The 25,637-nt window shown below is 40.8% G+C and overlaps 1 protein-coding gene across 1 annotated transcript in view; it reads right to left on the minus strand.

Annotated features, from left to right (window-relative positions):
* Positions 1-25,637, minus strand: part of DOCK4 (dedicator of cytokinesis 4) — a 412,253-nt gene that overhangs the window by 147,169 nt on the left and 239,447 nt on the right. The window contains exons 13-14 of the mRNA XM_077807794.1: positions 22,345-22,470; positions 808-932 (exon numbers count right to left, since the gene is read on the minus strand). Coding sequence (XP_077663920.1) covers positions 808-932; positions 22,345-22,470 — 251 coding nt within the window. The remainder of the gene's footprint in view (positions 1-807; positions 933-22,344; positions 22,471-25,637) is intronic.

The following is a 25,637-nucleotide window of genomic DNA, read 5'->3' on the forward strand; positions in this document are numbered from 1 at the left end:
TACATGCTTAAATACTTTCCTGAAGAGGGATACTTTCCCGTATTTGCACTTTGGAATGTAAAATCCATTATATGCTTTTAAGAGATTGTAGAAATAAGTGGGTGGGTCTGGGAATGGCCCATTTATTTAAATTGGCAAGTCTATTTTCAATATAATTAAGTGCACTAACTATGCTCTTAAACTAATGGGTTAATTTCCACATAGTAATAACTATTAATTAATTAAAATTACTTCATTTGCTAATCTTTGTTGCGTTTTCTCTAAACATCAAATAACTGAAGGATATATTTGAATGTGAACATATTTATCAGAGGTTTTCATTTTTATTTTTAAAAACCTTCCTCAATATTAAAGTATTGCAACATTAAAAGTTAGCGACCACAAAAATATCCAGAAAACCTATGACCAAATAAACAACAACAAAAATGGAAGACCGTGTGAGTGGTTTGCAAAAATGTATTAGCTATCACTGATTGACTAAACTACAGTAGTTGGGGTAGCAAATAGCTTATTCTAAGGAGAAAGAATTCAAATTTAATTTATATCTCATAGTACAAGTGAAAATATTTGCTCTGAGGCCAGTTATCACAAATCTTTACCTAATATGCAGTTTAGCAATATGGCCTGTTAATAGGACGTTCAGGTAAAGGTTAATATGACAAATCATAATATCTGCCAGGAAATAAAAAAGGATTTTGAGAAAAAACTATAGTTAATAGTTTAAATTAACAATATTTGCTCAGCATCAACACTAAACACAAGCCTTCACTCTCTTTTTGTTTTTCACGGTTAGTGTCAAAGTAGTACCTTTAAAATTTGGCCACAACTGTCTACAATGTGCATCATCACTTCCACGTTTCTGGCCACACTTTTTCCTCCTTTTTCAAATTCTCCTCTTTCTATAGTGATGTACAAATCATTCCTCATTTCGCCTACAGAAAGAAAACATAAAACCCAAAAGTATAAGGGGCAATGCAAACCACATTAATGCAACCTGAATTCTGTGGGAAGGAAGTAGAGAAGCAAATTCCATATGAGAATGCTAAATCCCTTTTAAGTGTATGTTTCAAAGTAAAAGCCAGTCTGGTTTTGGCTCTCTCTAGGGACGGGATTAATTAGAGTTGTGTAGGAGCAAATGGACAGAACTCCCAGTGAAACTATGTCAACAATTAGGGACCACAACCTTGACTTTAGGAGCTTCCTCTTCAGGTCTCACCTCTAGGTTTGGTAGAAGTCAAATAGAGGCTACACCCCTATAGCAAGCGGAGTCCAAACTGTAGAATAAAGTTAGATATGTTCCATAATTTAAATATTGCCCCTTAAATAGTACAGTAAATTGTCTATCAGGGTTTAGTGAACATCAAGCACAATACTTTTGTGGGTCAGTTTATTTAAAGTTTACTCTAATCTGGCCCGTTCACCACAACTGGTAGATCATCCAAAAAGAGGTTGTTCTATAAGAAAAATAAGAGCTCTGACTGTGCTGACATGAAACATTCGGATCCTAAAGGACAGAGATAATACATGAAGACCTGAAAGATGTACAGCATTGACTGTAAGGTAACTTGCTAGATACAGCATCATGTAGCTACCTCCAGCAAAACCAGATTTGCAGATGAAGGTTACACAAAGGAATTAGGAGATGGCTATACCTTCATTCAGAAAGGGAAAGCAACGGAGGAAAACAGAATTTATGGCATTGGTTTTGCCATTAAAAACAGTTTCCTGAAATCAGTGAAAGACTTACCTGTGGGCAAAAATGAACACTTAATGACTCTATGAATTCCCTTAGAAATTCATGCTTTGTGATTCTTATCAGTGCTTATGTTCCAACCATAAAAAATACAGAAGAACTAAAAGAACAGTTCTATTCTGATTTGGAGGACACAATCAAATCTACGCCCAGTGAAGACAAACTCATACCTTAGGGAGACTTTACTTCCAGAGCTGCAAAAGACAGTGCAGACTCCAACTAGTCTAATAAAGAACTATGGTATTAGAAAAATCATCAACAACAGTCTTCTCCTTCTCAGGAAGTGTGCTGAACATGAGCTTGTTATTATCAACACAATCTTTAGGAAAGCTGACAAATATAAAACTTCATGGATGCATCTGAGATCAAAGCACTAGCACCTGATTGACATTATACAGCAAAGAGACATTAGGGACATCAAGATGAGCAAACAGTTGGACTGATCACAGGATGACCAGAGCCATTTTCATTTTACATGTGGTATTTCACTCATGAAACAGTGCCAAACAGATCAAACTAAAATTGAACATAGCAAACTTGAAACATCCATTTCATCAGGGAAAACTGAGAGGAAAAAATTTGATAGCATTACATCACCCAAAAACACATTCAAAGTAGTATATACTGAAATCAGCCATCCTCCAAGCAACAGAAGAAACTCTAGGCAAAAATCAAAGATGACACCAGGATTGCTTGGATGAAAATTATGATAAAAACAAAAATCTAAAGGAAAAGAGAGATGCATGTATGGCTTGAAAAAACAATAAAGAATCAACATCAAAACAAAGATAAATTCAAGTGCCTGCAAGCCAAGGCTCAAAAACAGCTTTGTGTTCTACAAGATAACTGGTGGGAAAAGAAAGCAGAAGAAACACAGCATTATGCCAATAGTAACAACACAAAGTTGTTTTATAGCTCCCTGAAGGCCATTTATGGCCCATTGAAATCAGGTCCAGCTCCACTAAAGAGTTCAGATGGATCTATCTTAATCAAGGACAAGACAGGCAACTCCGAAAGATGTGCCACTTTACTGAGTTACTGAACCTTCCCTCTACCGTCAACTCACAGGTGCCAGAGGAACTAACGCAGCACCTCAAACATGAAGAAATTGTGAAGTTACCTCCTGCTGAAGAAGTGCAAAAAGCTGTGAACAAATGAAGACAGATAAATCACCAGGGAAAGACAGAACAGCAGGTGAAATCATTAAACTTGAAGGCCTCCTAACTGTCAGCTATCTATACGAAATTATTAAGGATATTCGGGAAATTGAGAAAATTCCGCAAGGTTTCAAAAGATGCAAGCATAGTTATACCATACAAAAATAAAGGCAATGAATCTGATTGTGGCAACTATCAGGTTATCTTCCTTGCTATCAGGGCTTCCCTGCTATCAAGGCTCTTCCTTGGCTCTACTGTTACCAGCAATGTAGATCTGGATGCTGAGCTCACCAGCAGAATCAGCAAAGCAGTCAGGAACTTTGGTCTTTTCCAAGACAGAATCTGGAACAGTAACAAATTGTCAACTAATATAAAAATCCATATTTATGAGACATGCATCTTATGCACTATTCTATGTAGCTCAGAAACATGGACGACTTATTCCAAACATACCAAAAGACTAAATAGTTTTCATATCAGATGCTTGTGAAAAATTCTTCAAATAAGATAGCAAGACAGGGTGACAAATGTAGAAGTGTTGGTATGTCATTCATGGGAATGTTGATTAGTAAGAAAAGACTCAGGTGGCTTGGGCACATCAAGCAAATGCCAGATTACAGGATCCTGAAGATTGCGAACTTCAGAGTACAGAGTACAGCTGTACTCTGAAGTTCACAAAGAGTCTAGAAAGAGAGGTAGAGTGCTGCACAGATTTCAGGATGCTTGCAAAGATGATTTAGTATCCTTTGGAATCTCTGTGGATGACTGGGAAAGGAGTGCAGAACGCAGCTCTGGTTGGTGGAGTCACCTTGTAGATGGAGCAAGGCATTGTGAGGAGGACTGTATCATGCTTTGTGATGACCAGCATCAGAGGAGGAAAGAATCTGCTGCTTGGATTCAGGGCATTGCTAGTGTGTGGGTGTGCCCTACCTATGGGACTGTCCCTGATGCATCAGACTCAGCAGTCAAAACTCATCAGCGCGTACACCATGCTCTGTAAAGATAGAGTGTGTCATTCTTCTTCTGTCAGCAGGGTGGTAAGATCCTTGCTTGTATTTTGCTCAATTGGCTTGTTGAAACAGTATAAGAGAAACTTCTATCAGAGACCCAATGTGAATTTAGATCAGGTCCAAGCACCACAGGTATGATTTTTTTTGAGAGAGAGACTGATTCAGGAAAATTGCATTCAACAAAACATGGAACTGTATGCTGTCTTCATTAAGCTAAAAAAAGCATTCAACACCGTCAGCACAAATGGTCTCTGGAAAATTCTAGAGATATTTGACTGTCCCACCAAATTTATTAATATCCTTTGTTAATTCCACAAAGACATAACTGATCAAGTATTCTCAGATGATGGTCTCACAAAACCATTCCCCATATCTAAACAGTTTGCATTCCCCATCAGCCTGGGGAAAAAAAATGAACTCTTCCAAGCAGCCCCTTCAGCCACGACCACTGAGTCAAATATCTCCACTGATGGTACAAAACTATAAAATGGCTTGGCAGTACCATCTAAAGTGATAGTTCCCTGGAACAAGAAATGTCAAACAGAAAGCCAGGCTTTCAGAAGACCTTGGCACGAGATACTCAACCGGCATACCATCAGTCTTAACAAAATTGATGCTCTACAATGCAGCAGTGACATGGGTGTGAAACTTGGGAGAGTTTACGACAGAAACATCAAGCAACTTGAAAAATTTCACATGCATTGTCTTTGCTGAAGGTTTGCTGGCAAGACAAAGTGTCAAACATTCACATCTTTGGAAGAGCTAAACAATAAGCACTGAGGCAGTGATTTACTGAAGTTCAGCTTCAATGGACAGTATGAGGGGGTCCCCATGGTGCACCCTGCACCAACCTGGAGTATCCCTCTCACACTGTGATGCTGTGTCAAGCCATAAACGCTGGCAGGCACTGAACTTACTCAGACATCCACGGGCAGGGGGACACACAACTGAGTTACATGAATGATCTCTCAGCCACTCATGAATCATTAACAGAGAGGCTCCAGCCAATTCCCCCCAACTCCCCAGCTTTGCACCCAAGAGCTGTACTGTCTTACACTGGTCAGAAGGCTGGCTAGTGTAAGTTCATTACCCAATCTGCCCCTCCCTCGATGTGGAGAGGGCACATACTAGGCTTGGTAAACTGAGCTGAGATTTCCCAAATCCTTCAACCAAAATACACTGTTTCATATATTAACTACAGAAAGATAGTTAATAAATAGATATAGAAAGTTTTTAAGTGATAATAAGTAGCAAGCGTAGAGATCAAAAGTTGGTTACTTAAGAAATAAAAGTAAATTCTCAGTTTGAGTTCTACAGATGAAATAGGATTTGAAACAAACAGTGTCTCACCCTGGCAGACGGTCCAGATAGGTCACAGATCTTTAATACACAGGCTGGAACTACCTTCCAGCCCAGGACCACCCTCAGCCAGTTCAAGGTCTTTGTCCTCCAGATGTTTCTTCCAAGTGTTGAGTTGCGGAGGGGCGGGGAGAGGCCAAGTGATTATATCACTTCCCTTCTCTTTTATAGCTTTTGACTTGGGAACCAGGCAGCCCCGTTGACTACATGTTCTCTCTGAGAAGTCTTCTAGGATGGCCGTTGAGAGAGTGGAATCCTTTTAATTGGCCATTAGAGCATCTGGCTACTCCATAGTTGTACCTGAAAGGCTGGTTGTGGGTGTTCCCAACCTCACAATATATTTCAGTAATACACACATAACAAAACTTCCTAACTTCACATACAAGAATAGTACATACAATCCAATGGCTCAAGGCTTTTAAAATGATACCTCACAAGGCATAGTTTGTACAAAAGATATCATTACATGACAGTGGTGAATATGGGGGTTCCAGGTTGTGACTGAGTGTCACAGACAGGTCATGTTATCATAATGGGTGATGACAGACTCCCAAAAAAGTCCTCTATGGTGAGCTGCAACTCAGAAAGAGCAGGAAGGGTGATCATTCTAAATACTTCAAAGATACCATTAAGTTGTATGTCAACTCGTGTGGTATAAATAATGGATATCGGCGGGGCGGGATAGCTCAGTGGTTTGAGCCTTGGTCTGCTAAACCCAGGGTTGTGAGTTCAATCCTTGAGGGGGCCATTTGGGATCTGGGGCAAAAATTGGGGATTGGTCCTGCTTTGAGCAGGGGTTGGACTAGATGACCTCCTGAGGTCCCTTCCAACCCTGATATTCTATGATTCTCTGATAACTTCAAAGACACAGCCAAGGACAACCTGAATGGAGAGCAACTATGCATAAAGGTTGTAAATACAAAAAAGGCAGATGCAAAAAGCTGACCGAAAATAGGGCCAAGAGTCATGCAAAGTCTTCAGTGGGAGCCTACACATTCCTATATGACATCTGTTCATGACCTTGCTGTACACAGATGGGGCTATATGACAAAGCCATATGTATGTACTTTTAAAAAAATCATCAAGGATGCCCATAGGTGTTCTTTTTATTGTAGAGTCATAAATATTCAAATAAATATTTTGTAAATAATGACTATGATGGTACATCATTACAATAGTTCATCTTAAGATTCAATCAACTTAAACTTTGCAGGATAGCATCATATTATGTCACTTTTCCTTGCATACATTCTACTTCATGCGACTAACGATTTTCAAGTAGCAGAAATGCTGACACTGTGATAGGAGTGAGTGTTTTTACATTAGTCATCTGATACATGTGAGATTGTTAATAAAATCATCCCACCAAAACATAATCCAAACTATGGCCCGATGAACAAAGGTACAGACTTTTATTTTTTTGCTGCATAACCAATTTCCTTTTAGCCCTTCAGGACTATGCCATAACAAAGATGAAGATGGGGGTCTAAATTATGTTATTCAAGTGGCAAGCAAACCAGGAATATAACATCTTGCTATTTCTGGATTTTACAGAAACTTTGTCTACTTTAAAAAAAGTTTATAATAAAATTTTCTAGAAATAACACAGGATGCTAACTAACAGAAATGTGTGACATGTGGGGTCCTTGTGTGGGACACGTTTACTCAAGTATTGGTTCTAGTCTCTCACTTTGAAGAGCTTTAAATTCAGAGAAATACTTAAAAATTCATCTTTTTTTTTTAATTAAAAAGATGATTTGAGAGAGGAATAATTTTGGCATGGAAGTGGGAGCTATGTATACATCTCCTTCAAAGATAAACTTGAATTCTAGGTGCATCTGCTGTAAATTCAGCAGTTCCACTTCATAAGGAGTTGTGCATATTTTGTATGTTGTCTCCATAAAAACACATACCACCAAGTTCCAGAAATTTTAGGTGCTAATGAATCTGTAACTCAACTGAAATCACAGAATTCCTCCTGATTCTATTTTTTTAAACTGTGCAGAAGTTTGATGCAAAACAAGATAGCAATTCTGGCATGCTGAAAAGCTTTACAAACTTTTGTAAAGCTTTCAGTGCCATGGTCCAAGTTTCAGTTTTTTAGCAAAATGCCAAACCAACTCTTTTTTTGTTGCCCACGGAGCTCTAATCGCAGGGAAGAAGGGACAAAAGAGGAGGATGTGCCCTTCATAACATCAACGTGCTATCAGCTGAATGAGCCACAGCAGACTTTACTGGGGCAAAGGGATGTATAATTTAGACAATACGCTTCCTGATCTAAATTCACTCCGGAAACTCTCCCTGTTTTTGACATCTCAGATAAACCAAGTCATCTGGGTTGCCTTACTGGAGAAAACATGGAATTTTTTCAGTATTATCCAATGGTAATTAAAACAATGAAGAGCATACATCTCTCTCATGCTATGGGAGGAACAACGTGGCTTTATAGGGTAAAAGATGGGTAAAAACCAAGGGAAAATGACTGAGTCAGGAGGATGAATCATATAGAATGGATGCTATACTTAAATACCCATATAAAGCAAATATACACTCAATGTCAGGCAGATAAAACAACAAGCTGCTCTTCACAAGGCCAATATCAAATATGAAGCACTATAATGCAACACTTTTGATGCTGTTATTGCATCATAGCCCATTTTATTTCTATTAAATATTTATTTCTATTAGATGATACAGTTAGTTCAACAAAACACATATACATGCTGTAGACATAACAGTACTGGAATGCTACAGTACTTGAAGCCAAGCTCTCAAGAAATCTTTAGCATTGTCTATATGTCTATGTATTATACACAAAAAAATAGGTTAAAAGAATGTTAAAGTTGTAAAGTAAAGCACTCCTAAATTAGTAAATGTTAGAATTAAGGTAATGTGTGCAATCTTAATTTGAAATGAGCAGAACAGGTAATCATCAAGTGATCCATCCCCTATCGCCCATTCCCAGCTTCTGGCAAATAGACGCCATTGATGGACCTATCCTCCATTAATTTATCTAGTTCTTCTTTGAACCCTGCTACAGTCTTGGCCTTCACAACATCTTCTGGCAAAGAATTCCACAAGTTGATTGTGAGTTGTGTGAAGAAATAGCTAAATACGTTTTTAAAACCAAAACAAAACCTAAACACTAAAAAAATAGTTATCTACCTTTCTGTAACTGTTATTCTTCAAGATGTGTTACTCATGCCCATTCCATTCTATTTCTAGCTGTGTGCAAACCCACGTGCACAGTCGGAGATTTTTACTTCAGTGATATCCATAGGGTCAGCTATAGCGCCCCCTTGAGTGCCATGCTCATGTGCATATTAGGTGCTGCTGACCATATGCCCTCTCAGTTCCTTCTTGCCCACAACTTTAACAGAGAAGAGGGCGGGTAATGGAATGGACATGAGCAACACATCTTGAAGAACAACAGTTACCTATCTTTTTGTAAGTGTTTTTTCTTCTTCGAGTGCTTGCTCATGTCAATTCCATTCCAGGTGACTCACAAGCAGTATCCTTGGAGGTGGGCTCGGAGTTCACAGTCTAGCGACTTGCAGTACTGTTCTACCGAAGCTAGCATTCTCCCGGGCCTGCTGGGTAAGTGCATAAAGGGATGTAAATGTGTGGATGGATGACCAGGTGGCTGCCCTATAGAGGCCCTGTATAAGCACCTGGGTAGGAAAGCTGCCGAAAAGGCTTGTGCTCTGGTTGAATGGGAGGTTACAACTGCCGAAGGGGGCACCTTTGCTGATCATAGCAGCAGTGAATGCAGGCAGTGATCCAAGAAGAAATTCTTTGAGCAGACACCAGACGACCATTCATCCTGTGGGCCACCGCGACAAACAATTGCGTCGACTTGCAGAATGGCTCGGTCTATTCAATGTAGAAGACTAGTGCCTTCCTGACGTATAGGGAATGCAATCAATGCTCCTCCTGCGACTAATGCAGCATTGGAAAAAAAAGACAGGCAAGTAAATGTCCTGGCCCATATGAAACTGCGAGACCACTATGGGCAGGAAAGCCAGATGGAAGACCATATAGGGCGGTTCCGAGGCAAGCGCCCTAATCTCAGAGACTTGGTGGGCAGATGATATTGCAACTAGGAATGCAACCTTCCAGGAAAGGAGAAGGAGAAAGCAGGAAGCCAGAGGCTCAAAGTGGGGTCCTGTGAGCCATGACAGAACAAGATTCAGGTCCCATGGTGGAACGGGGTCCCTAACGTGCGTCTAGAGGTGCTTGAGTCCCTTGTGGAACCTGGCAGTCATGTCCTGGATGAAAACCAACCTACCTTCGAGCAGAGGATGAAAAACCAAAATAGCAGCCAAGCGGACCTCGAAGATGAAAGAGTCACCAACGGGGACAGAGCTGCGAAGGGAATCCCCTCCAACATGGATGCAGGATTCCACCACCATTTGAGTGATGGCAGTACGTGTCCGGGACCCTGACCATACGGTTCACACTGTGTCTGTTGGGGATATAGACTGATGCCAGCCACATCTGCAGGGGCCTGAGGTGGAGCCGTGTGTGCCAGACTATGCAAATGCAGGCTGCCATGTGGCTTAACAATCACAGGCAATTTGAGCGGTGGTGAGAGGGTGGGCTTGCATGCACAAGATCAGGTCTGTCATGGCTTGGAACCAAACCTCGGGAGGAAGGCTCTGTCTGAGTAGAGTTGAGGACTGCTTCAATGAACTATATGCATTTTAATGGAATTAAGGTCCATTTTTTTTCTTGTTTATTAACAGCCCCAGACAGAACAATGGACTGTAAGAACCGCTAATGCTCTTGTGATGCAAAACAAAGCACTCCGACCAACTGTTACAGGCGGTAAGAAGGAACTGAGAGGGTGTAGGATCAGCAGCGCCTAATGTACCAACACATGAGCGCAGTACTCAAGGGGGCGTTACAGCCCAGCCTATGGATACTGCTAAGGTAAAAATATCAGACGACTGTGCACATGGGCGCGCACTCACCTAGAACTAGAATGGAATCGCCATAAGCAAGCACGCGAAGAAGAACTTACAGATCTGAACATTCTCACATGGACTTCCAATGGGAGTTGTGGGGTTACATCTCCATGCAAATCTTTGAAAATACAGAAGTTATGGTACGGCCATATCAAATTAACAGAAGGTGGGGAAACTGCAATAATACTGTCTATGATTCAGCCTTAACTTTCTCATGCATCCTGAGTATTTGCGGCACATACTGTATGGCCATTTGCTTTTTTAAATAAATTTTATTGTATGTGAAAGGCACTGAATTGAAACAACTGGAACTTGTACAGTACAGTGCAGCATAGCAGAGGCAGTGGCAATGCCTGATGCTCCATATGGTCCAGGCATATGTTGAAATCATGGTGGAATTCCTCAAGGGCTTCTTTTGCATGGGTCCAGATGATAAAGAAGTCATCAATGTAGCGCAAGTAGAGTAGGGGCATTAGGGGATGAGAGCTGAGGTAGCAGATAGAATACCCCAGGTCAGGGTTCCAGGGGTGTGTCTGTGCGGATTTGTTCTTGTGCTTTTTCAGGGAGTTTCTTGAGCAAATGCTGTAGTTTCTTTCGGTAAGCATAAGAACAAATCAGCGGCACTGCGATGGGTACCCGCATGGCCCCACTGTACGCCAACATTTTTATGGCTGACTAAGAACAACGCTTCCTCAGCTCTCGTCCCCTAATGCCCCTACTCTACTTGCGCTACATTGATGACATCTTCATCATCTGGACCCATGGAAAAGAAGCCCTTGAGGAATTCCACCATGATTTCAACAATTTCCATCCCACCATCAACCTCAGCCTAGACCAGTCCACACAAGAGATCCGCTTCCTGGACACTATGGTGCTAATAAGTGATGGTCACATAAACACCACCCTATACCGGAAACCTACTGACTGCTATTCCTACCTACATGCCTCCAGCTTTCATCCAGACCACACGATCCATTGTCTCCAGCCAAGTTCTACGATACAACCGCATTTGCTCCAACTCCTCAGACAGAGACAAACACCTACAAGATCTCTATCAAGCATTCTTGCAACTACAATAGCCACCTGCTGAGGTGAAGAAACAGATCGACACAGCCAGAAGAGTACCCAGAAGTCACCTACTACAGGACAGGCCCAACAAAGAAAATAACAGAATGCCATTAGCCATCACCTTCAGCCCCCAACTAAAACCTCTCCAACGCATCATCAAGGATCTACAACTTATCCTGAAGGACGACCCCCCACTCTCACAGATCTTGGGAGACAGGCCAGTCCCTGCTTACAGACAGCCCCCCCAAGCTGAAGCAAATACTCACCAGCAACCATACACCACACAACAGAACCACTAACCCAGGAACCTATCCTTGCAACAAAGCCCGTTGCCAACTGTGTCCACATATCTATTCAGGGGACACCATCATAGGGCCTAATCACATCAGCCACGCTATCAGAGGCTCTTTCACCTGCACATCTACCAATGTGATATATGCCATCATGTGCCAGCAATGCCCCTTTGCCATGTACATTGGTCAAACTGGACAGTCTCTACGTAAAACAATAAATGGGCACAAATCAAAAGTCAAGAAATAGAACATTCAAAAACCAATCGGACCAAAAATTCAATCTCTTTGGTCACTCGATTACAGACCTAAAAGTGGCAATTCTTCAACAACAAAAACAGACTCCAACGAGAGACTGCTAAATTGGAATTAATTTGCAAACTGGATACAATTAACTTAGGGTTGAATAGAGACTGGGAGTGGATGGGTCATTACACAAAGTAAAACTATTTCCCCTTGTTTATTCCACCCCCAACCGCCCCACTGTTCCTCAGACGTTCTTGTCAACTGCTAGAAATGGCCCACCTTGATTATCACTACAAAATGTTTCCCCCTGCTCTCCTGCTGGTAAAAGCTCACCTTAAGTGATCACTCTCGTTACAGTGTGTATGGTAACACCCATTGTTTCATGTTCTCTATGCATATAAATCTCCCCAGTGTATTTTCCACTGAATTCATCCGATGAAGTGAGCTGTAGCTCACAAAAGCTTATGCTCAAATAAATTTGTTAGTCTCTAAGGTGCCACAAGTACTCCTTTTCTTTTTGTGAATACAGACTAACAGCTGCTACTCTGAAACCTTAATTATGTTAGTATCTACACTACAGCCTTGCTCTCTCCAGTTTAAGTGTCTTACTACACCAACATAATTCCATCTCCACAAGAGGCGTAGGGGTTGGGTTGGGGTTTAGTGAGGGTGACACACTGTCTGTGTAGACACTGTGTTACTTACATTGGCTATTGGCTGTCTTGTCAATTTCACGGCAGGAGCCATGAAATTGACAAGAAAGCCAGACAGCTAGAGACCAGCTGTCCCCCACTCTCCTGGAGTATTTTATTTAAGGTATCAATGGAAAAGTTACAATCTATCAAATATGATTATCCTGTTTGTATACATATATCACCTTTGTATCTAAAGATAGGAGCATTGACTTGTACCAGTATTTCAAATGTGTGTGCTCCTGGAGTAACCCGGTAGTTTACATCTAGTCTAGCCAGCACATTGTGAATGGACTATTCAAGAAAGAACTCCTGACTCAATAGTTTTGTAATTTTGTCTCATTCATCATTTTAACTAGTAGACTTAAAACAAATTATTTCAAGCAAAAGTGGGATAGAAGATTTACATACCAATAATAAATAAAAATAATCTTAATAAAACACAGGCCACAACAGTACTAATTAAATTAGACACATATTTACCAGGACAGGTCAAAATTGGTGAAGCATTTTTCACCAGATTTCAAACAACAATTTTCATAAATTGATTCTGAAGTAGCTTTTGAGTCCTCAAAATTTCATTTGCAAAAGGATTTTGATAGAATTAAAGATTTTTGCATGATGATTTACAAAATTCAGTTCTAGCTTTAAATTCTGTTATTTTGCCTGTGCTAGCTCATGCAGAAGTAGATTGCCAGACTATTTCTGCCTGTAGTCTCTTTAATGAAGTGCTCTTCCCTCTGGATCTTTTAGGGAAACACATCTGGCAGTGCCTTGCTGAAATCTTGGTTGCACTTGAGGTCAGGGGCATCTGGCTAAATGAATTTGCTTACCACACACAGGCTGCTCCTCCACTCCAACTGCAGAAGCAGCAAAGTGAAAGCAACCAGATCTCTGACATACTGTTTAATTTCACTTTGTAGCCTCTCTCTCCAGACCCAACAAGCTATAATAGGAGCAAAGCTGCAATTAACAAGTTCTCTGAGCACTCCCCTCTTCTAACCCCTTTCTCAGACCATTACTCTCACTACCCTGTTTCCCAATGCACCAAGCAAATCAACACAGCAGGAGGAGAAGTAAGTGTGTGTGTGTGTGTGTGTTAGAGAGAGAGAGAGATTAAAAGCTCATTTTACTCATCCATCCTGAGACATGCTCATGTATATCTCCTCCTGTCCCCCACTCCCCAAGACTTGCACAAATGGTAGCTTGTCTGGCAGAACTGAAGATTTTAAAAAAAGGAATTAGAGCAGGATTTTGAATGCAGAAGATATATTCCCCACAGATCATAATAGTTTTATGGACGCTGGAATTTCAGGTTTGTTTTACTGGACAATATTCTTGTAAACGCATTTCTGAGTACCTAACGCAAAAAGACAAGGTTACTAGCAAAGGTTAAAAAAAAACCAAAACTTTTGTAGTCTTGGCAACTAGGAAAAGAAACAAAATTGTAGAAAAAGTAGGGAGGTCTGATTCATCTGGAAGGTGAAAAATTCAGACTATTTCTTCATGAAAGAATACACAAGTGTGTGTTGTTTCTCACTGCATGCACATTTATTTAATAAAAGTAATGGTTCTTTATTAAGTAAATAATATACAAGCAGATGCAGAGGTAAATGCTCAACAAAATCATCAGGGAATTTACTCCACAGCTCTCATTAGCATTACTTTTAAATTCACCTGAGCTCTTGCATGCTAAACATGCACTTTTCCTCATCAAAGTCATAAATTATTGAAAATAACTTATAAAGAACGTCCTTACAGCTTCATCCATCATAGGCTATGAGGTTATTTTCATAAAACTACACAACCCACAAAGCCTCAACATACAGCATTTTTCTTTTAATTCCAGAGAAAGGGGGAGCAAGGTGCGAGCAGAGGAATGGATTGATTGGAACATGTGTTCCTACACATAAGCAGAGCAAAGACTAGACGAGGAAGCACCTAGAAAAAAATCCAGAAGTGGCATTGGTAGTTATGGAGTCAATAGCTTCTTGAAAAGTGGACTGTCAGGAACTTAAGAGAGACCTAACAGATAAGTGAATGGACAATGCGATGCCAAGTGAAGTTCAATGTTCACAATGTGAAGTTATGTACGCTACTTGGGAAAAAATTAAGTTACACAGAACCCTCACAGGGTTCTATATTAACTGTAGGAAAGGGAGCCGAGTTTCATTTTACCCAGCTCAACGAAGACTTCAGCTCAATGTGCAGCTGTGGTCAAAAAAGCAAACAAGATTTTAAGATGCATAAGGAATGGGATGGAGACTATTAGAGAAAATATAATGCTGTTATATAAATCAATGCTGCATCTCCAGTGCTGTGTGCAGTACTGGTCAGCCCATCTCAGGAAGGATATTGCAGAATTAGAGGAAGTTCAGAAAAGGGCAGTGAGAATGATTGGGCAAGGAAAAAAGACAGCTACCTTTCCCTCAGTAGTATTCACAGAGAACCGGCTTTGGCGCTCCCCAGAGTGGCTCGTACATGCCGCGGCACAAGGGGTGCCACCGCACCCCCCAGCCTCGGTTCCTTCTTGCCAGAGACTTCGACACTGGGGAAGGAGGGTAGATAATGGAATGGACATGAGCAACACATCTCGAAGAACACCAGTTATGGAAAAGGTAACTGTCTTTTCTTCTTCGAATGCTTGCTCATGTCCATTCCATATTAGGTGACTCCCAAGCAGTACCCTTGGAGGTGGGTAGGAGTTCATGGACGTGTAGCTTGTAACACAGTTCTGCGGAACCCAGCATTGTCTCTGGCCTGCTGAGTAACGCGCTGTGAATGTGTGAACCAAAGACCACGTTGTGGCTCTGCAAATGTCCTGGATGGGAATGTATGCCAGAAAGGCCACTGAGAATGCTTGAGCTCTGGTCAAGTGGGCCCTGACCATCAGGGACCTGTGCCAGTTCGTAACAGGTCTGGATGCAGGAGGTGATCCAGTTGGAAATCCTCTGTGAGAACAGCAGAAGGCCCTTCATTCTGTCCGCTGTTGTGATGAAGAGCTGGGTCAACTTGCGGAAAGGCTTGGTACACTCCAGGTAAAATGCCAGGACACGTCTGACATCCAAGGCGCACAGCCTCCTTTCGTCACTAGTGGTGTGCGGCTTGGAACAAAACTCTGGGAGGAAGCTGTCCTGGTTAAGATGGAAGGTAGACACCACTTTTGGCAGAAAGGCCCAATGTGGTCACAGCTGAACCTTGTCCTTGTAGAACACTGTATATGGTGGCTCTGATGTCAAGGCTTTAATCTCTGAGACTTGTCTTACCGACTTTACTGCTACAAGGAAGGTGACCTTCCATGACAGGCGGGAAAGGGAGCAGATGCCCAACGGCTCAAAGGGCAGGCACATGAGCCTAGAAAGAACCAAGTAAAGGTCCCACAGTGGGATAGGAGCCTGGACCGGCAGGAAGAGCCTCTTGAGGCCTCTCAAGTATCTGACCATGTCATGAGAGAACACTCTCTGATCTTGGATCAGCAGGTGGAAGGCAGAGATGATTGCGAGATGCACTCTGACTGGAGAGTGTGCTAGATCCTGGTTATTTGGATGGAACAGGTAGTCTAGGATAGACTGTACAGATGCCGCACTCTGATGCCTAGCAGGAAAACCTTGTCCACTTGGCCAGGTAAGTCGTTCTAGTGGAAGGCTTCTTACTTCCCAAGAGGACCTGCTGGACCTCATAAGAGCAGGTCTGCTCCTCCGGGTTCAGCCTTGCAGCATCCACACTGAGAGGCGGAGGGGGGCGAGACTGGGATGTAGGACACATCCATGGTCCTGAGACAAGTCCAGTCAGCTGGGCAGGGGCCAGGGAAGACCCTTTTTGAAATGGGGGGGGGCAGGAAGAAGGGGATTTGCCATAGGTCATTAGTAATTTTCTATACCCCTTCATGTAGGTGGTGTGGACCTAGCAGGTGCTGTGGACCAAAGGACATCGAACAGGAACTCTTCTAGCTCCTCTGCGTGAAGCCCCAGGTTGGATGTGACCCTCTTCAATAGTTCCTGATGAGCCTTAGTATCATCTTGTGGAACTTGGTGAGGGAGACCCGTAATAGCTTCATCCGACGATGATGATGAAGAAGCTGGTACCGTAGGATCTGTCATGTCCCCTGGTGATCTCGCTGGCTGTTCCCCGGGTCCTCATGGTCCTGGGGGGGTCTTCCCTTCTGGGACTTCCACCTCCGGGGGAGGGCGGGATGCTGAGGCTGATGGCATATCTGAGGCCCCCAACACCAACCAGATGGCCCACAAAGGCTGGGTAAACCAACAAGGGTTCCAGGGGTTCCAGGCTGCTGGCCACTGGCCTTGGGGCCACAGAGTCGGTTGCGGTGCCGATGACGTAGATGGTACTGCCTGTGGCAAGGCCTGTCCCAATGTCAAGGACTCTGCTCAGTGCCGGAGATGGAAGCAGAATGGTCGCTATTAGGCGACCATGATCGGGCGGACCAGTGGCCCTTCTCTGTGCAGTGCCGGCTGCTTCGCCTAGACATATACCTGTCCGATCGAGAGAAGTCCCTCATGTGGGACCTTGGGAACTGGTGACATTCGGCGGATTGCCCTTGGTAATCAGGCGATCTACGCCTCATTATGCTCGACTGGAACCGGAATCTAGTCTGGGACTGGGAGCTGGAACGGGCCGGTCATTGGGAGGATCTCTCTGGCCGTGAGGATCCGCATCTCGGTGACAGGTGGCTCTGCTCAAACTATCAGTCACATGTTGGGTGCTGAGGCATTGGAGACACGAAGGGAATGCAAAAGTTGCTGGAGACTTAATGTAAGTGACGAACTTGGACAAAGACTGTAATTTGCTGAAATTAAGTTTTAGTCACTAGAAAGTGTGTTTTGTTTGGTTTGTAACCATTCCTGTCTTCTGTTCGTACTTAGTATTACTTAATCTCTATTTTTTATTAATAAACTCATTCTTGGCTTATTACAAAACCATCTCAGTGTTGTTTATTAAACTGGAAGGTGACTCCTCAGTTAGCCAAACAGGCTGATGTGTGTTCTCTCTCTTCAGAGGCAGTGAACTTAATTTCTGAGAGTGTTCAGTGACAGGGACTGGACACTGGAGAGAAACTTGGGCTCACTGGTTGTTACCTGCCAGGCAGTGTTTGGATTGACAGAGTCCTGAAGAGTTTGCTTGCAAGGCAGACAAGCTGGTGTGTCAGGGAGCTGATACATAGCTTAGCAGCAACAAAACTCTCATTTGCTGAGGCTAAGAGGGTTAACAGAGGGGCTCAGAATTCTGGCTACCCCAAGCAGGATATCACAGTAGACCACTGTTTTTTTATTACTTCTCTGGCATTTGAAATTTCCATTAATAGGGGGAATAGCTGTTACTTGATGGTTTTACCAATAAGGAAGAGCACACATCTGCTTCACAGGATATCGCTCTAAGATTTCTTAGGGCTTCTTGGGTTTTGGCAAGTGTGGGGGTTGGGTAGTGCAGTCTGGTCAGGAATTCACCTTTATTTCTTGGTTAGTTCTCATTGTATCCAGTAAATTTCTTCAGCAAAGTCTGAGGAAAAAGTTTCATAGCAGGTGATGCTTGGCACCGATATCTTGACTATGCAGTCTGAATTGATCAGCTGGATCACTGTGCAAAATAGCTACCGGCCAGTATGGTGCTGTGTTGATGACAGCTCCTGTAGATGACTCTTTTCGTTTGCCCCCTTTGCTGCTGTGGTATAGGCCAGTACGAAGTTTTAGTACTCTTAGTGAGCGATTCAGATTCATTTTGTGGCATGGACATTTCATCTTTCTGTCTGTGCATTCTATCTGCTGAGTCTCAGGGTGGAGAGAGGAAGAACAGATAACTTGTGGCCAAGGCATTGATGGTAGGGGATATCAATTGATTACACTGTTGTACCAACTTGTCTTGGTCTTGTTTTGGTCTTCTAGCTGGGAGGTCTGTTCTCCTCAGGTGAGTTGAAAACCTAGAGAATTCAAGTTTTTATGTGTGAACCAGCTGATGGGAAGGAAGAAAGGAAGGTTCTGATCTTCACCTGGAAGAGGCGGTGATCAGATCTTGAGAGTGGAACTTTAGCGATATCCCCTATGTCTATTCCTAGGCTGAAGATAGTGTCCATCCTGAATATGTGGGTCAAGAGATGGTCTGTGAGATTCCTGTTATTGCCAAGTGAGCCAAGAGATCAATCACTAAAACAATGCATGGTCCACTGCAGTGTTTTATGGACTTAGAGAGGGTACCAGAAGGAGAGCTTTTGTCATCCCTAGAAGTTCATAGCCTGTGGAAGTCAGATTTAGTTATTAGATAGTTGCTTTCAAATGTGATTCTGTCTTAATTCATGGGAAAAACAAGGGAAGAGGTCAAGGAGGTGAGAGCTTTCAAATCCCTTCTTTGAGTTAACTGAGTGTATGGAGAAAGGTAGCACCCTATATAAATCCAAGGGATACATTATTTTATGTGCAGATGTCTCAGACCTGTAATATTATGGCAGTAAGAAGATTTCCTTATGATCACACAGACTGAGTAACAAGCCAACCATTAACAAAGGGAAGCTGAACACTGCTCACAAGAAGCATCCACAAATCAGACTTTTCTCTCTCTTGACCCCACAGAGGGATTTGGATATAGACCAAGACACACTTCTGTGGTCATTCCAGCTGTGAAGAGTCCTGGTGACACACATTGCAGGTTAAACCTCTCTACTCTTAGAACCACCTCTGAAAATCAGAGGGAAAGAATGCATATGAATGTGTGTGGTAGAATAAATGAGTATAAACACACTACACAAAAGCTGCACTTTGTGATTCAGATGCTACAAATCAGACTTATATTCCAGTAATGTGTGCTGTACAAACAGCCAAAGTTTATAAAACCTGTATAGAAGAGTACACTGGTACTATTAAAACCCAATATCTTTCATTAGAACAAACAGTTATTTAAAGGTTGTTTCAAGTACCGTTCAAAATGTCTGGCTTGTTAATATTCAATGTAAATATTTATATCCTAAACAACTGTGGTACTCTGTCTTTGAAGGTGACTTGGAGCTGCTAAAACCTAAATTCAGGGTTTAAATACAACTACACTGAGTTTAACTCTGTATAATGCTTTCTGAGCAGTCCTGGAAAGAGAACTCTGGCCTGTGCTTCAGCAAACTGTTAAAACTGAGGTGCAGGAAAGTGTGTGTAGCTGTAGTTTTACAGAATCTACCCCAATATCCCACTTACACTTAGAAAATACATTTGCAGTTAGACTTCATGGAGGATACCGTCCACAGAACTTCCTTCTCCTCATCGGCTATAGTCTAGTAAGCCGCACATGACTTGAATGAGGCTGAGATATAAGTGGCTTTTCCTGTCCATCAGAATCTAGCTCCCCATTTCCTAAAAGATGTGGGGTTTAAAACGGTTATTACATGTGCCCTGGAAAAAGCATTCTGGGGCCTCATCCTGTCAGACTTCAGTGTCATAAAAAGGCACTGTTTTATAAAAAAAACATGCATAATTGCTTTCAGTGGTAAAATCCCCAAAGAGAAAAGGAATAATGAAGATAGAAATTGAAGGGCAATTATAGTTCAAAAGGCACCAGTAAGGGAAAGTGTTTTCAGATTTGGCATTTTCAATGCAGACACTGCAATTTGTGCTACAGACTGAGCTACACTGTACACCAAGCCTATTATTTAATAATTCAACTATGATTTGATTATGAACACTGACTTGAGTTGATTGAGCTTAACAAAATACTAAATTGCAACAAAAAGAAAGGAAACAATAAAATGAATGGATGTTTCCAATATGAAATGAGTATATATGTTCCCTAATATTTCAATTGATCACAACCTCAGAAGCATTTCTGAAGAAAATAAGCTGAAAGAGAAAACAAAAATGAAAGAAGAGCTTTATATTTTAAAAAGTCCACAGCGTTCGCAGTGACCAATCTTCTACATGCATTTCACTCTCTACAGTGTACTGTTCTGCCTAGCAATGTGGAACTTGTCCTGACTAGAGTATTGTAATTATCTGAGTACGATAAAAATCTCATTTACACCAGTAAAGACTCACAAAATCTATGTGATTCCAAAACAGAAGTATGCAGACAATTATTGAGCACACTGAAATCTATTTATCTATGTATACATAGACAACTTTCAAATGAATCCACACAACACTTAGCTGTGAAACTGAGCTGTGAAATTTCTCTAGCAGCTGGCTACAATGCTGCTGTATTATAACATGTTTTTCATAATATGTTAGTTCATCACTTTGTCCCTCACCAGGAAGATAAAGGAGAAAATCTAATGAGTAAGGAATTATTTACAACAGTCATAGACAATTTGACAATGCAGCAGCAGCTCATTCACTCACACATGTGCAATGAGCTGTAGATACTTCCCTTACTGGGAATTATCTTGTCCTCAGTAAAACTACACCCACTGTTGTCATTTATATAATTTTTAAAATATGTTATTTATTTTAAATTATGGACCACCCCACACCAAATAAATACAATTACATAGCAGTCCATAATATTTAAATTTGACTCTTCTATTAACATACATGTAAAATTGATATTTACATTGTGTTGTCTAGTCATTTGGTATGTTTTGCTAAATATTGCAATGAAACTTCCCAAATATTTACACAGCAATCATAAGATTTTTTTTTATTAACCTACAGATTCTGTACATCCAAATGCTGAATTTAAGTAATCTGAAATACGGATGCTGAATACCAGATATTTTAACAGGTAGTAAAAGCATAAGAATGGTTTATCAACTGCCAGATTTTAGACACTAATTCAGGAAGCATGTGCTTAAATCCTATTGACTTAAATTCCAATTTAAATCTTATTGAAGTGCATTCCTGATTTGGAAAGGATTTAAGCATGTTCTTTCTTGAATTGGGACCTTGATTTGCCTCTAGTTTAACAGTTGAAGAGTGCAAGGATACAGCTTTATAACAGGCAAAGGAGTCCCTATTAACAATCCACAGTGAGTCATAAGGAGGATTTATACCACTAGCGCATTTCAAGGTTTTTGTCAGTAACAATATCCAAGTAATAATATTTCAGGTCATTATGGTTTTAAGTATGGTTTCCTTTCAAAGAGATATTGACTATATAAATTCTATTTTAAAAATAGAATTTAAAAAAAAAACCTTTAAAAAAATCGTATTTATTTTGTACAAACAACCCCCGATCATTAGGCTAAACCAGAGAAAATTGTGATCAGTATCACCATCAGTTATTTTACTATGTTCACACCTCCACATTCATATTAATCCTTTATCCAGCCTTTCTTAACACCTGTTTAATCACATGCTGTTAAAAATACCATTTAATTTTAATAAAACCTCTGAGCACCACATACCATCTGCATCTGTGCAGCTACTTATCTGCCCCTTCTTTTTCACCCACTATACTCACAAGAGACTGGTCAAAGTGTCATATGGAAAGTGTCAGCCAAGTTACATGAGCCTTTATTTTGAATGGCAGCTTTTAACAACAGCCCCTAAAAACTCCACTGATCACACCGTACTTTACTTAGAACCTGATAGTCCACTGCATTTCATCCTATTTAATCATTTGCACTTGTACAAAGTTAGGATTAAATTTTACCAAATCACCAAATTACTAGGCATAGGCAGAAATGACTTCCAAGGCATGGAAAAAAAGACCATTTTTTAAACTTGAATTTCATTAATGCGAACAGACCTGTTTTTAAAGTCCCAGTGGGCTGACGTTTGAGAATTGTTGAAGTACAGAATTTCTTTGGAAAGGAATTGAAAATTAAATGATTTCAATTTTTTTTATTTCTTTCTTATTTTTCTTTTTAACCTACCAGGCATGATAATATTGGAAAAACCCAGCTTTCTTGTTATTGATATCCCATGAGTAAACATGGATGTGTAATCTCTCCTAATTTGTTCAATGTCTCCATGAAACAGTTGAAGAGAAACTGCCAGACCTAGAAATGAAGAGAAAAGATAAGAGACATAAGAATGGTATAATGCAACGTTATGTCTAAAATCCATTCAAACATTTTGTTTCAAACAGAAACACGGTATTTAATATTAGAAAGTTTATATAATTCATTATGATCTTTCTAATTCAAAGGTCAATAACTCTAAACCATGTCAGAAGTTGTATGTATTTGGAAAGGATAAACGTTGTACAAAAATCCTCCATGTAGAGCGCCAGGTAAGCACTAGACAGCCATCCAGCCATACACAAGCAGTAACAAGGTGGCTACCATTGGTCTGTAACTGACGCAATCACAGCAGCTCAAACTGTAGACAAGCAGATCTAATAAGTCCTAACAAGAATGCACTGGGACGTTGCACTCCATATGTTTTATGCAAATATGCTTATGAATGTGAATATAATGTAACTGGAATATGCTTTACGCAAAAGGTCTCTTGTAAGATATCATAACAAAGGTTATAACCTACTGAATATATTCCTCCTATTTGTATGTATGTATCATTCTTGTATCTGAAGCTAGAAATATGAAGTATAACCCTAAGGTTGTATTGTAATTATGCAAAGTGTGGGCCATTAATGGTAGAACCTTGATGGCTCTCATTGACTAGGACAATTGGTTGTGAATACGTTTATTTACCTGCAAGCCTTCCTGTGTACATGTGGGCCAGCCTATGGGTAATGAAGAATGAGGTCTCACAGGACATGTGACCATGTCACATGATACTGGAATCCATCTTAAATCTGGTACTTTTCCATTTAGAAAGAGGGGTGGGGGCCCAGAGAGACAAAAGATTCCCGCCTTGTGCCAAAGCTATAAAAGGGAGTGGAACAGAACAAAGGGGGCTGCCAGTCATGAGAATACCCCTGCTTTCCACCTAAGATGTCTGCTGGAACTAACAAGGACTGTACCAGGGGAAAGGATTGGGCCCAGACTAGGAAGGAATCTAGTCTGTGAAAGAAGCTTATTGGAACATCTCTGAGGGTGAGATTTTACCTGTAATCAGTTTCTTAATGTATTAGGCTTAGACTTGAGTGGTTTTAGCTTTATTTTGCTTGGTGACTTACTTTGTTCTGTCTGTTACTACTTGAAACCACTTAAATCCTACTTTTTATTATTAATAAAATCACTCCTGTTGATTAATAAACCCAAAGTAAGTGATTAATACCTGGCGGAGCAAACAGCTGTGCATCTCTCTCTATCAGTGTTATAGAGAGTAGATGATTTATGAGTTTACCCTGTAGAAGCTTTATACAGAGTAAAATGGATTTATTTGGGGTTTGGATCCCATTGGGAACTGGGTATCTGGGTGCTGGAGATAGGTGACCTGTTGAGCAATTTTTGGTTGAAGTCTGCAGCTTGGGGGTGTGGACCAGACCTGGGTCTGTGTTGCAGCAGGCTAGAGTGTCTGTTTCAACAAGGCAGGGTTCCGGAGTCCCAAGCTGACAGGGAAAATGGGCTCAGAGGTAACTTCAGGTGACAGTCCCAAGGGGTCTCTGTGACCAAACCCGTCACATGCACTTCTGGGAAATGTCAATTAGTAATACTCTGCTGAGACTTAATCTTTTTATTTGCTTATTTATCAAACCAATCACCACCTAGTCTTACAAAAAACTAGAATTCAGTGTGTGTCTTAAAGCAGTAGGACAAACGCATCACTCTCCCCTTTCCCAATAGGTAGCCGCGTGTTGGAGAGCCCAAGAAAAAATGCACATATTAGAAAAAAAATTAAGGTGCAGAGTCACAAAAATACCCATCTTGACAAAGGTTCTACAGAGGTATTTCTATAATTAAACAATATTTTTATCATGACATTTCACAAAGGTATTTGAATATTTATCAAAATAATAAAAAGCTCTGATCTCAACATTTACAAAATAGGAAGTCACAACGTTATTCTTGAAAGGCATTAGTTGTCTAAGAAAGTACTATACAAAGGGAGAAAAACTACATGACTGCTTGCAGTGGTCCTGAAAATTTAATAGAAAAGCAGATGCAAACAAAATACTGTCTTGTCTGATACAGAGCAAAAGGTATAGTGGTTTTGAAGGTGACTACGTAGTGGAAGAATGTGGGAGTCTCAATGAGCATCTTTAGGTATGGCTACATCACCAGTGCACTTCTAATCACAGCAAAGCTTAGGAAACTCTTGCCATTAAAACCAAAAGCTCAAGGTAAATTAGAAGAACAATGTAAGAAAACCAAATCCTGCTTCTTTTCTGCTTAAACACAACATTGTATGTTGAACACACTTTAACTCTCATAATGGCTAAAGTTATAAACAATCATTTTTTCAGTATGTTTGATTCACTCTAACAAAGGCTCCGTTCTGTGTCTGCTGGAAGACATGATACTCAAGGGTTAATGAGTATAATATATTACTCTCCTTCCAATGAAATAATGGTTCTAGAAGAAAGGAGTGATAATTTCAATATACTGGATATACTTCAATATACAATGTAACTGGAAGCACCAGCATAATTTCATAGCTGAAATTAACAAAAAGGATATGTTTGCTTTTTGGTAATTTCAATATAATCATTGAGACAAGTGTCAGGATGATTCAGCTTGTAAGGATTAATCCTCCCTGATCTCAGCCATACTTGAACTTATTTTGTGTGTCAACAGACACATACAGATGCAGATAGGGACAAATTCCTGACCTACATTAATAAGTGGAAACAAGCAGATAAACCTAAAAAGGCATGAAGAAACTTAGAAGATAAAGGAAGGCACAATAAATAAATAAATAAATATACACACATATGACAGCAGGGCCATCATTCTGTGGGATTAGGAAGAAATTTCCCCACTGAACAGTTTATGTTGTAACTGATCATTTTGTGGTTGTTGCACCATTGCCTAGAAATCTGGTATCAGCTATGGTCAGTCAGAATACTGGACTAGATAGACCACTGGTCTAATCCAGTACAGAAATTTTTTATCTTTCTTCTGTAGTTTATTATTTACAATAACAATTTATTATTTTGATGAAGTGTCAGCTACATGAAGTAGCGCCTTTGAGCGGGCAATTTTCGATGATATTTATGCAGTGTTGTTGTAGTTGTGTCGGCCCCAGAGAGACAAGGCGGGTGAGGTAATATCTTTTATTGGACCAACTTCTGTTGGTGAGAGAGACAAGCTTTTGGGCT

Source organism: Eretmochelys imbricata, chromosome 1 (assembly GCF_965152235.1).
Source record: "Eretmochelys imbricata isolate rEreImb1 chromosome 1, rEreImb1.hap1, whole genome shotgun sequence".
NCBI lineage: Eukaryota > Metazoa > Chordata > Testudines > Cheloniidae > Eretmochelys > Eretmochelys imbricata.